This window comes from Octodon degus, unplaced genomic scaffold (genome assembly GCF_000260255.1).
Source record: "Octodon degus isolate 3935 unplaced genomic scaffold, OctDeg1.0 scaffold00015, whole genome shotgun sequence".
NCBI lineage: Eukaryota > Metazoa > Chordata > Mammalia > Rodentia > Octodontidae > Octodon > Octodon degus.
This window is the reverse complement of record NW_004524591.1, coordinates 8,373,610-8,387,638: the sequence shown is the minus strand read 5'-3', so window position 1 is coordinate 8,387,638 and position 14,029 is coordinate 8,373,610. Positions and strand designations below refer to the sequence as shown.

The 14,029-nt window shown below is 37.9% G+C and overlaps 1 protein-coding gene across 16 annotated transcripts in view; it reads right to left on the bottom strand.

Annotated features, from left to right (window-relative positions):
- The window catches only part of Hdac9 (histone deacetylase 9), a 604,989-nt gene that overhangs the window by 278,932 nt on the left and 312,028 nt on the right, over positions 1-14,029 (bottom strand). For all 16 annotated transcript variants that reach the window (XM_023709815.1, XM_023709817.1, XM_023709816.1 and 13 more), the window contains one exon: positions 11,679-11,853. In XM_023709815.1, coding sequence (XP_023565583.1) covers positions 11,679-11,853 — 175 coding nt within the window. The remainder of the gene's footprint in view (positions 1-11,678; positions 11,854-14,029) is intronic.

Sequence of the window (14,029 nt, the reverse complement as noted above, 5' to 3'; positions counted from 1 at the left end):
GCACGGATTCCACATCTGCAGAATGAACAAAAAATATGGGAAGGAAACTGCATTTGAACTAGACATGTAGAAATGTATTTTCTTGTCCTTATTTCCAATATAATATAGGTAAAGAACAGCTTACGTTGTATTAAGTAGCATAAGTAACCGAGACATGAGTTAAAGTAATGAGCAATTCGGAATAAGGAACTTGGGCATCCCTGACTTTCGGGATTTGTGGAGGTTGGTAATGAATCCCCCTTGAATGCCAAAGGCCAGCTGAAGTTTGATACCAGGATCATTTCTAAGAACCACAAAAATCTTACCATTAGCAGACATCATTACTGTCTATGCATAATTTCAATCTATCTGTATATTTTCTCTTGCCTTTTCTCATTTGTACCACAATCGTTACACTTGGAACACTTGTCACAATACCTTTTAATTGTTGTGATGTTTTATGCTTAGATGTCCCCCCAAAGCCTCATGCAGTCATGGTGCTGGCTGTGATTGATTCTTGGTGCATTGCTAGGATTATGGTGTGAGTGCCACACACCTCCCGGGGCAGAAAGCCCACATACAATATAAGAAAAGGAGGGCAGGGGAGACAGCTCAGTAGAATAAGTGCCTGCCTGGCAAGCGCCAGGGCATGAGTTCAATTCCTGGTTCCACCAAAAAAAAAAAAAAAAAAAGAAAAGAAAAAAAAGGGGGGAAAGAGGCTCCTTCTCTGCTGCCCTTCACTCCCTCTTAGCTGTTTGCTGCTGCCATGAGCTGCTGCCCTCTGGCATGTGCCACTGTGCCTTGGAGCCAGTTGAATATGGATTGAAAACTCTACAAACTAATCAAAATAAACCTTGCCTTCCTTAATCCTGGGTGGTCCTATCAGCAACAAGAGAAAAGTAACCAAGACAACCATATATCATTCCCAAAAAACCCTAGGGCATTTCACACCATATCCCTGACTCTTTTGTGTTCCTAAGACCCTTGCCAAGTAAAGGGGACATTGTAAATGGGCAGGGGCAGGATTGTCTTGATAAATATTATCAGAGGGACTGGAAAATGGAAAAATTAGTGTTATCAGTAGAAACATTTCCCACCTGTATGCAAAGTCTGCAGTTCTTTAGACTATTGAGGGGCCGGGGAGATAGCTCAGTAGGATAAGTGCTTCCCTGGTAAGTGCAAGGGCCTGAGTTCAATCCCCTATTCCTCAAAAAAAAAAAAAAAAAAAAAAAAAAAAGAATATTGAATATCTCCATGCTGTCAGTGCTATGCTGTTTAATTAATAAAAGCCCCCTGTAAGAACTCAGTGTTGACTGGAGCTCAGCACAGTGCTGTTGTCTGTCCAGCTATCCCTGAGCAGGTGAGACCTCTCCAGTAGCTTCCCTGTCCTGCCTGACATAGGAGCTTTGGGTGATTAACTAGACCTGTACACCACAATGCACATTCTGAGTACCTTCTGGAGACTTTATACCCCAGTGGCTGCCAGTGGCCTCTGCCTTTGCCTGCTAAGAAGTCTCAACTAACCCTATCTTTTTATGTGTGAATGACTTCATAACTTCATCTCTTATAAGACATCTCCAGGTATTTTTTTACTCTCTTGGCAATCTACCCCACAGCTGGGCTGTGTGTAAGACAAACTGGCATGCACATAACAAAAAATCAAACAGCATAACTTAAAATGATATGTGAGGACCAGCCAGATAGCTCAGCAGATTAAAGCACCTGCTCAGGCTGACACGGGGACCAAGGGTTCGATCCCCAGGCCTACCGTGCTGGCCCCACCCCTGGGGTGCACTGAGATGCAATGGAGATTGGGCATGGTGGCGCATGCCTGTAATCACAGCACTTGGAAGGCCGAAAAAAATCACTATGAGTCCAGTCTACGTAGTGAGACCCTGTACACCCTGTAGACCCTACCCTAAGTTCATAAAAATAAAAATAAATAAAATTATATGTGAAAATTGATGTGGCAACCAAAGAAATTATGTAACATCCAGAAATTATTTTTTTAATTGACAAATTGTGCGTTTTACTAGGTAAGAACATTTTCTGAGGCTTACAAACACATTGTTTACTGTTTTTCATGTAAATCATATTACTGAATATAAAACCAGAAAAGAAAGTAGTCAGAAGAAACTCCCACCACAGACCTTCCAACTAGTACTGTGTAAAAGTCTGTTAGGGCCGACAAACTGCATTAAGGCTCGCCTTCAGCTACAGAGCCAGAAAGGAGACTGAACCAGCAAGCAAAGTGGCAAAAACCACGGCAAACAGTTCACTGGACATTTTCTGCTGAAACAGCTGAAAATTTTTTTCTACATTTGCAAATGAGTACAAGTATGTGTTGGGGGGCTGACAGGAGAGAACAACAGAACAGAGCCCGGTCCTATAACAATATACTACAGAAGATTTAAAGGAAATATTCATACTAATTAGCATGATAACCATGATGTATTACAGGAACACAAATAAAATTTTATAAAAAAAAAAAACTTTGACACCTTAAAACATCAGAAGATAACTTAAAAGACATAATAACTGAAAGGTATAATAGACACAGTTTAATGGAAAGTAACAGACCTTAGGGATTAAACAATGAAGAGAGAGAAAGGAGAAAAGACAGGAAGTAAGGTAGAGGCAAAAATCATACATGTGCATATATAAGAAGGCTAAGTCAATTGTCCTAAGACTTTCCATCAGTTTTTTGAAAATAGCAGTTAATGGGTAGAATTCTCACTGAGACTAACTCTACATGTTGATATCTATGAATTAGGTAACTACACTGAGGACAGCAATGTGTAGTACTAAAACCATGCTGTAATACCTGTCATCTTGGTCTTCTAAAAGTTACCATTTCTAACATCACATTAAAATTACTATACTCTGGACCAGGGAGATGGCTCAGTAGAATAAGCACTTGCCTGGCAAGCACAAGGGCCTGAGTTCAATTCCCGGTTCCGCAAAAACAAAACAAAACAAAACAAAAATTACTATACTCTCCTTAAAGTAATTTTTTATAAAGGTAATAAAAGAAAGTGAGAGACAAGAGCTAAAATTTAAGTTTTCTTGAAAGTATGTGGTAATGTTTAATCATATGTCCCATCTTGCATAACTATATCTGATAATCTGAGCAACAGATTTGATGACAAAAATAGATAACATATCAATCATTGTTAATCAGCTATTCTTATTTTGAAAATCTGTAATATATGTATTGTTATATGTTACCCTGTTTCTGTCTTTGTTTTTGTTTTTCTTACTCTTGTTTTTACTCTTCAAAATAAAAGAGAATTATAATAAAAAAAAGTTCGGAGGCCTTTGCCTTGGTTTAAAAAAAAAAAAGAGGGAGAGGTCAAAATAAATGAAAAATACCATAGAATGAGTAGAAAGAAAGATGATGAAGGAAGTGGGGTTTGCAAGAAAATTAAACACTAGCAAAATTAAAGTCTTTACTAGAGACAACAAAGACAGGAATTTAGATATCAGAAAATGAGATCAGGGCTAAACACAAATTGGAGAAGTTCTCACAATATGAAGGAAAAGACTAAGGGCTGGATGATGAAACATGATCATCAGCAGAACAAGTAGCTGAACAACAACAGAAAGATGATGACGGCTCCTCAGACTGACTAAGAAGGCTAACTGAAGAAGCTCCCCATAAGGAGAGACAAGTGTACAAGTAAGGACAAGAGCCCGTCATGGGGATGACCAGTCTTGCAATTTAATAGGGCAAAGAAACTACACCACGACCTTTCACATAAGAAATTAAAAGCAGGCTGTGCACCAAGAGTCACTTTCAGGTAGGCCTCAGATTTCTGTTTTATGATAACTTTCTTCACAAAACCCATATTTCCAGACTTTTTACATAAAAATTTATGTTCGAATAGTTGGTGTCCATGCTATAGGAATCTGATAGGGCAACATTCTTCGGTGTGAAGAGGTACCCCTTTTCCTCAAGTATATGTATATGTAGTACATATAAAATACTTCAAAATAATACATATCATCTATAAATATTAATATATATATATGTTTATGTACATAATATAGTCAAGCTAAGTTAATCTCCTAAATAAATAAGACAGCTCTTTTTATCATATTCTATGAGAATCACATCAGTAAATTTTGGAGATGTTTTCAAGAGATATTTCAAATATAAATATCAGAAGACATAATTTTAAAAAATAGATTACATATAAGAAGAAATTAATCTCATTATTCTGATACAGATAGTACCAGAAATCACTCTGACTGGTCTTAAACATACACATAATATTTTAATGTTCTCTTTGTATAAATTTTACACAATTTACATCTATATTTAAACTTATTTCATTTAGTGGCTTGATTAATTTATATATGATATATTATATATACAAATATGTATATTCTTTATATAATTTATATGATATATTATATACAAATATGTATATTATTTATATAAAAATTCATGTATTTGCACTGTACAAATATATTTTTGTGATATATATGTACAAAAATATTAATCCTATACCTAAGTGTTATGATTTGAACAAACAAAACAAATCTTGCTTCATAGATTACTTATTCGAACAGTCAGCTAAGTAAACAAATAATTAAAAATTTTAACAGAGGGATTCAGTCTAAAGGACCATAATAGATTTAGTGCAGATTTACCAGGCTAAGAAAAGCTTCATGAAGAAAATAACATTTAAAATAAAATCTGAAAATATAAAGGATTACCTGGAGTTAGCTTTCATTTAGGAAAACATCTTTCATTTAGAAAAAATGGAGAAATAGGTTAACATTGGTGTTCTCACAATGAAATACTCAAACATGTTTCATTTTTCATTATGATGGGTCAATCACTCATTAAATATCAATTTTTAAATATTTTAATTAAAATACCTTCATTTTTAGCACTATAATTCTATCTCAGACTGATTAAAAGATAATGTAACAAGGATAGTGTTAAAAGATAATATTATTATTAAATTTTTTTTCTTTTCTTTATTTTTGTATTTTAGGGAAGGGTCTACAGGATATTGAGGGTCTCACTACTAGATCGGACTCGTAGTGATCTGCCTGTTTATAGCCTCACAAGAACTAGGATTACAGGGGTGCGCACCATGCTCAGTCTCAATTGCCATCTCAGTGTACCCTGGGGGCAGGGCTAGCACATCAGGCCCAGGCATAGAAACCCTGGTCCCTGTGCCTGCTTGCAGGTGCTTTAATCTGCTGAGCTATTTGGTTAGCCCATAAATGAAGTTATAAAGATTGAATTTATATGCATGGATTATGTAAACTATTATTCAGAGAAAAAATATTTGTACTAGGTGATAGGGAAGATTTCAAAGCCAATCAAATTTATTAATATTAAATTTGTTTTGATATCATTTTGGTATGAACTAGAACAAACCAAATGCCAGTACCTACTGGATGTGCTCTCACTTTTTCTCATTTAGGACAGCATCTACAGGGTTCTCACTGCGTAGATTGGACTTGTAATGATCCTTCTGTTTACAGACTCCCAAGTGCTGCAATTACAGGCATGCACCACCATGCCCAGTCTCAATCACATGCCCAGTCTCAATCACTGTCTCAGAGTGCCCCAAGGGCGGGGCAGCAGGCCCAGGGATGGAACTCCTGGCCCCTGCATCTGCCTAAGCAGGCGCTTTAATCTGCTGTGCTATTTGGCCAACCTTTCTCTTTTTCTGGCCTGGCCTCACCAGGCTGGCCTCAAACTCACTGCAATCCTCCTGCCTTGTCCTCGGGAGTGCCAGGATCACAGGCATGCACAACCATGGTTGGCCCTGCACATTCTCTTCAGAACTGTGACCAAACCTTACTTTTTTGCAATAACTGCTGAGAAGCAATGGCTTTGACAGAGAAAATAAACACATTGCCTTTTCTTAATTATCAATACCTCACATAAACACAATTCCACATCTTCAAATATTATTATCATTATTATTATTATTATCCTAAAATTTTTTTTCTAGGAAGGATTTCACTAAATCACTAAGTTGATCAGGCTGGGTTTGAACTTGATTCTCCTGCCTTAGCCTCCCAAAATTCTGGGATTATAAATCTACCACAGTAGATTTTTTTAAAAGAAAATTTCAAATGGAATAGTTATTACATATGTTTAAAACATAACAAAAAAAATCCACTTGAGAATTTGGCAACCTGGCTCACCCCACACGTTGTTCATTATCACTGCAGCAGCCACGGGAACTTACGCTCTGCTCCATGCAGAAACCACCTCACTCAGCCCGCCTGTAGCCACTAGGCAATGGCTCTGCCTCTTGCTGCTTTTGGGTCCATTCAGGTCCTCATATAAAATGGACTGGAGACTTCATTTTCCAACAGCTAACAAAACTCAGGCATTTCCTCCCTGGAATGTTATTTTGTTCTTTACAAAAAGGGGCTATGTGGTTAATCCAGTCAGCTGCTCAGGCTTCATGTGGATGGTAGAAATTTGAATATTATACCTCAAAAATTATGTGAGTTTAGTGGTAAACCACTTTTCAGTTGTACCATAAATTATACTACTCTTACAGGATGGACGTAAGCCAGTTGTGTAGCTTTATAATGTGCTTGTTTCCTCTTTCTTACCTTTTAGTGGATCAGCTATTATGTGCAATTATTTGGCTTTTCCTTTAGAAAAAGAAATATTCCCCAACAATATACTTAAAATGTTAGTTTTAATTTTTTAACTCATGAATAATAAATAGCTATTTCAAAACAAATGAAAGAGTTTAATGCTTACAAATGTATGTTTTCAAGTATACTAGAAATGAAAGTCTTTTGTGTTCAAATCTGAAACCAAAATGACTAGAAACACTAAAGTGAAGTATAAGAGCATGCAGGCTATAATTGTGTGTAGATTACACAGGAAAGTGAAATTTGTATTTCAACTAGAGCATGAAGTAGAGGAGCAAAGTGAAGATAGTGCTTTATGCTTGCTTTGGATTCAGATAAGTGTCGAATGGCCATTACTAAATGTATATGTCTATGTCTGGTGTATGTATGTGTGTATATATATAGCTATATATGTATATATTTCAATATCAGAGGTAGTGCTATGCATATAATTTGCACGTTTTATATATTTTTTTTCAAAAACTTTTGCCTTTTTCCTGTAAGAATTTACATGAGAGAGGAAGGAGAAAAGTTAGGGGCAAAACCATACATTTACATAAACAAGATGGTTAAGGCAATGGTCCTAAGAATCTCCATTAGGTGTTTGAAAATAGCAGTCAATGAGTGGAATTATCACCCTGAATATCTGTGAACTAAGCAACTAAACTGAAGACAGCAATGTGTAATAATAACCATGCTTAAAATACCTACCATTTTGGTCTTCTAAATGTGTACTGCTTCTAAAGTCATATCAATTATTGCTATACTCCCTTTAAAGTAAACATTTTAAAACAAAAAAGTAATAAAAGTAAACAAGAGACAAGAAAAAAGAATGTCATAGGATTGTCTTGCTACAATGTTGTATACGGTTTGTTTTCTAAATCTCTCTGTAAAAAAATGTGTAATTGGTTTGTTTTTTACATTCTATAGGGATTTAAAGTTTAGAATACCCATGGTTGTTGGAAAATAGCAGTTCAACGTTATGTCTAAGGCATCTGATATTCAGACAGATAGTGATACACCTGTAATAATATCTTTAAGCTTCTTTCTGGATGTTTAACAACTAAAGATTGCAGACCAAAAATTAGTGAATAAGAGAGGGCCTACAAGGATAGTGAGTATTTTGGTCCTAGTCCTTCAAGGTCAGTGAGGACTCAGGACATAAGAGAACCTGTGCTGTAACATCTTGTAACTCAGTGGTGCATCAAATTTTCTGATCATGGAGATTATGGGGCCACAGAGGAAAGTGATTGATGACGTACAGTGTGCCTAAGGAGAGTCAACTAGAGAGAAAAATTCTCCTGGGCTTTCACAGAGAGCAAATTGGTCAAGCAATGGCTGTGACTCATCCAGATGGCTGACACTGACAAAAGATCTACAAGGTGCTACACACAGTTTCAGGGTAGATCCTGAGGGGATTTGACTGACCTTGTCAGACACAAAACTCACATTTCTTTTTACATATGTCTTGCTTTAACTTGGTCTTAACTATCCAGCAGAAAAGTATAACCACAAGGTATAAAAAGTAAAGCTATATTAACATGCTGAGCTGTAAAAGGCTCAAGTCAACAACTTCAGACAATTGTCAGTCTGCTGATAACTCACTACTATTATGGACTATTGGACTATATTGGGTTATTTTGGTGAATTCAAGTATCTAAAATATTTGAACTGGCGTCAAGTATGAAAAGGTCCTTTAAAGACTCCTCCAAATACAGCTTCTCTAACAGCAATGGAATACCCATCTCTGACAAAACAAAAAATAAAAGGCGATACAAATGAAGGACCATTTTGTATCTCTATATACAAAATAGCATGAAAATACAGCTACTTTCTATTAGTTCAATGAGAAGAAATGATTGTACTAATATTGTTTAGACAAGATATCATGTCTGCATCTTGTCCTCCGAATAACTACTATAAAGAAAACAATTTCTTTTCTTTCTTTCTTTCTTTCTTTCTTTCTTTCTTTTTTTTTTTTTCAGAACCAGGGATTGAACTCAGGCCCTTGCACTTGTCAAGGAAGCGCTTATTCCACGGAGCCATCTCCCTGGCCCACTAACCTGTTTTGAAACTGTTTTGCTATTTTTTCTTATTAAAATGAATATAAATTTTTTAAAAATTAAAATAATCTACATGAGGACACAGCATTTTTCTATAAGTTCCAAGACATTAAGTAGATTTTTCTTTACTCAGGTAATATAATAGACTACTTAGTAATTCTTTAGCAGAATAATAACTGGAAGGTAATTCTCACTTTCAGTACAGTCCAAACTAGTAAATTCATAAAGTTTACTGTGTAATTTATATTTATTGATGCAGCTAAAATTTGTTAAATGCCTATTAAGTACAAAGTCAGTTTTAAAATATATAAATGTATATTGAACTAGAAATTGCTTCATCGGATCCATTAAACTTGAGGAGAGTCATAAACTCACCTTCTCATTTGTTTTGCAGTATGTGTTCTGTCAAACATTAGGATGCTGACATTGTTATAGGCAACTAAGTTAGATAAAATATTACAGGCAGTCAGATAAGGTAGCTCTGGAAAGAGCCAGTGCAGAGATGAGGTACCTTACAACTGTGGGAGAGACAGGAACCTCCACTGTGGGCCAGACCTCAAGACAAAACATAAAACAAATGCACTCACATACTTCCTAAGGAATTGATATTCTATATAGGTATTGATGACCTTGAGAAAGCCCAAAAGCATTACTAGCCCAACACCCTACAGGAAAAGCCCCTGTTCTATATTCATGCCTGCTTGCTACATGACTTACTTCCTCATTTGATCCTGATTTAATGAATTTTACCTGAGCAATCATTCTTGTAATCTTACTGATTGACCATAGTTTTTTTCCCACCTCGTGCTCTCCTTGAGATTACCCATTTTTTTCCCACCTTGGACCCACCTCAAGTTATGAGTCTTTGGCAACCCGTTCAGGACTCCTCCTGTCTTCTGGACAGTTTTCTTACCTCCAATAAATATCCTACTCTTAACCTCCATTGATCCTACAATCCTTTCTTTGATTTTAGAGAATTTGTACCATACACCTAGAAGGTTTTGAGTTTCTGTTCCCTATATTGACATTAGAAATTAATTATGTGAAAGAGTCCTGCTTTTAGGGTGAATGATCAGATTGAGGTTATGATTATATCATGTTTGAAGTTTACAGACTACCCTTTCTGCTCCACAATTTTCCCTTTCTTCTTTCTTTTGGTTCTAAAGATTGAACCCAGGGTTTTCTCGGACTTTTAATTTTTTTTTTTTTTTTTTTAAGACATGGTTTCAGTAAGTTACTATGTGGTCCAGGCAGGGTTCAAACTTGCCTCATTCTTCAACATTAGAAGAGTGGGCCCCTATACCTGGCTCACCCAAGTTTTCCAAGCCCTACACAACCTATCCACCTGGAAACATGGTTTTTCTCCAACTGGTATCACCTACTACTCAGAGATCTTTCTTCATCCACATCAAAAAACTTTCAAAAAGTGGAGGGAACTGAAGTGTGCCAGGACACAGCTGTCCTCCAAACATAGGAAAGAAAGCCTATCTGTAGAATTACAAACATAGCTAACAGTACACATAGTAATATGAACATGAAATTTTACTGTTAAGCTCAATTTTAATTAGGGAATTTATTTTACTCATTGGAAAGGAGTTACTATAGGATGGTTGTTAGTCTGTTTTCTGAAATACTAAAGCAGAATAAAACATAATTCTAGCAAATTAGAATTTGCTTCAAGCAGATGCTTGGTAAACACCCAAGGACAGAACCAGGCACAATAAATACCAAAGATTTTCACTGACACTAGACCACAATGTTGGGTTGTCAAAAATATCACACAGGTTTGTTGTGCTTCTGAAGTAGAAGGATGGAAGGACAGAAGACCCTAGCTAATGTGGAGAAGAAACACATCCAGCCTGTATCTCTTAGTAAGGAATGTTGACTTATGGTATGACACACGATTTAAAAAAAAAAGCTCCAATGCACACTTATTCAAGGTATTTATCACAGTTAAATAAGTTAGTCATTGCATTCAGTGACTTCTAAATAAAAGATGATATCAAAGCCTGGGGACATAATTTCCAAAAAGGTGTTTTAATTTTTCCATTCACAAAGGCTTGTACAAGTTCAGAGAAGAGATGAAAACAAGCTGTGCAACCTGAAAATTGATTAAAACATAAATCAGATAAACTGTACAAGCCTTTGGGGAAGTTACACATGAATTCTCCCCTTGTTGCATTTAGGTTATGTGTCTCTTAGGGCTACTATATCTTCCATATGATCAGCCTCAGTTTAAGAGCAAAGATATAGAACGAGGTAGACAAACAGCAATAATTACTCCAATCGCTTTACAGCAAAGTACCTTTGCAAAGGGTACAGCGTGCGTGCACACACACAATTTATTTTATTATTATTTTTCATTTTTTAGTATGTATTCCAGACTTAACCTTCCTCTGGCCTTGGAAGTGCTTGGCTTGTTCTCCTCAGTAGCCAAGTTCTAAAGTATCAAACACTGCAGTAGGCAGAGACTGGGCAAAAGGGCCACCCACAAGTGCCATAATAAATGGAAAGGAAACCAACACAGCACACAGAATCAGCAAGGTTTGCCTTGGTACCATTAACTCCCATGAGTCATCTGTGGGGGACGGCAGAAGAAAACACCGAGAGGAAAAAGAAAACAAAAAATTGAGGGGAGGACACTGGCCAGAATCAAATGAAGAAGCCAAGTATCATAAACTGCCTAGTGGCCAAGCTCCTAGATGGTGAAGGTTTGAAGAACACTGCTAAAGAATGTTGTAGGGATTTTATCTCTGGAAGGGCCGCATGCACCTGTTGATGTATTTTCCAGGCCCTCGGATGATAACAATTTATGAGGCTATTAAGTACTAAGCCCAAGATTTATCAGATGTGCTGCTTGTCCTGGGGCCAATACAACCCCATAACATTCGGGCTGCACTGGGTGAAAACAGAGCTTTCTGCTCGTGGAGTTATTCAGAGCATTTAAATCGGCTAATCCTACAAGAACGGCGCATTTGGCCTGCCGATTAGGCAGTCTTCGGGGAGTCCTACCCGTCGCGGAGCCCGGCTGCGGGGGGCGGTCCGGAAGTGGGCGGGGCAAGATGGCGGCCGCGGGGGAGGACAGCGTGCGCGCGAGCAGCCGGGGCTTCTCCAGGGCGTCGGCGGCCGGCGGGGCGGGGCGCGCGCACTGCGCACGCGCGGGCGCGGGGTCCCGGAAGGGCTGCTGCTGCCGAGAGAAGACAGAGCGGAGAGAAGCGTGAGACACGGCTCTGGGGGAGCGCGGGCGCGACGCGTCAGCAGGCGCAGTTCATCAGGTCAGAGGCATAATAAACGGTGTGAAGGAAAAAGGGGAAAAAAAAAACAGGGCGAGGGAGAGAAAAAAACAAGATCCAGTCAATAAATCCATTCAGCAGATGTCTTCCCGCCGCCGGCCAGGACCGGTCTGCCCGGCGGAGGCCAGGCGATGGCAGGCCGCCTGTCAGTTTGAACGGATGGAGACAAACAGACCTTTCACCCCAAGAGAAGCGTGGGCCTTCCGCGCCTCCCTCAGCGCCCCATCTGCCTCCGCCGCTGAGGCTCGATCCTGGAACCTGCCTGGAGTTCCCTTCAGGGGAACTGCTCGAAAAATCCACGGACCCTTCTTCTTTTTTTTTTTTTGGCGGAACCAGGGATTGAACTCAGCCTCTGGTGCTTGCCAGGGAAGCGCTTATTTCACTGAGCCATCTCCCTGTCTCCCCACGGACCCTTCTGACAGTGACCAGTGGAATGGTTATATTCTGAGGACTTTCCATCTTCCAAATAATAGTGACCTGTGATTTTTTTCCCCCTGGTTTTCAGGGTATACTCTGAATAGTATATAAAATTACTAGTTTCTTTTATAGAACGTTAGGCACATTCTCAGTGATTTAACAGTGTTGAGTAGTCTCCATCCTTCTCAAGTTCAAATCAAAGGACCAGAATTTAGAAGCTTCAGGAATATTCATTTAGTTTATTCCGCTGTCTCTAAGAAAGACACTCTCAACAGTTAATTTAAGCATCAAAACTACTAGTTGATAAGAGTTTCATCTCTGATCAACATTAGGACATTCATAGCTTTTACACTTTTAAAAATATGCTTTACTGAACATAGAAGGCAGCTAAAAATGATACAAAATAATGACCATAAATTGCCACAGATAAGAAAACTGATCATCTAAAGGGTTAGCTGTTTGTAAAACACAAGTCTAATTCCTCTCACATCAAAGATGTGTCTGCTGTTCTGCAGTGGTATACCTGGCCGGCATTTCCTCTTTCAAGAGGATGTAAGACTTCTGGGAAAGTTTTGCTTTAATCTTCTGTTAAGTTAGTGCCTTCTTAGCACCCAGCATATATCATTATGGGTCATACTTTTTGCATTTTTCAGCACAAGGCAAATAGGAAGTGTATGAACTAGTCACATAGAAAGCTCAGCAAGCCACCTATAACACCAGTGTACTTTATGCAAAGTAGCATGTGGTTTTATGTAATTGTAGCTTTCTCTGTATATGACGTGAATTAATGCTACATATAACTACATGAGTTCTGGTGGCCAATAAATGTGACACTTTAAATGATTTTACAGAATACGGGCAAAAAAAATACAGATTTCTCAATTTTGAAATATTTAAAATTAACTTTAAAAAAGTTTATAATTATTGTATATGTTGTCACTTCAGTTTTGCTGAGCAGAATAATCAGTCGTTTCTTGTGCCCTCAGGCTGTAGGCATTTGCTTTCATAATTTCTATGGTTTGGTCAGTGATACAGTTCTACTTATAATAGGCTTAACATCTCACCAACAGACTAACTCTGTTGTTTTCTGGAGTATTCAGTACCCTGAGAATAAGCCTGGCGCAGTCCCACCTCCTGTGAAAGTTATAAAGAATACAAATGTATAATTATGACAGGTTTCAGAAAACAAAATCTAATCTAAACTGCTGCATGGGTGCATATTTGCCTAAATATTTGCAGTATCCATCTTTTCTCATTCTTTCTGTAATCTCTTTAAACCTTTATTAAAACAATGCAAAAGGCTCCTGAGTAGCCTAATCCCAACTAGCTTTATTACTTCCTACAAGAAATCTCAGAGCTGGGGATACAGCTCATTGGCATAAATGCCTGCCTCACAAGCACAAGGCCCTGAATTTGATCCCCAGTACCAAAAAAAAAAAAAAAAAAAGAATTATCTTCCTGAAGCCCTACTGTAAGCCAAAAGACACATACACACACACACACACACACACACACACACACACCAGTGTTAATTAAAATCATTCTTAGCCTTTAATCAACTTTTCATTCGCTGGGCTCCAGTTCATCTACTATCACCTAATACCTTTCTCCAAAAGGAAATATTAAAATTTATACCTTATGCCTGCATTAAAC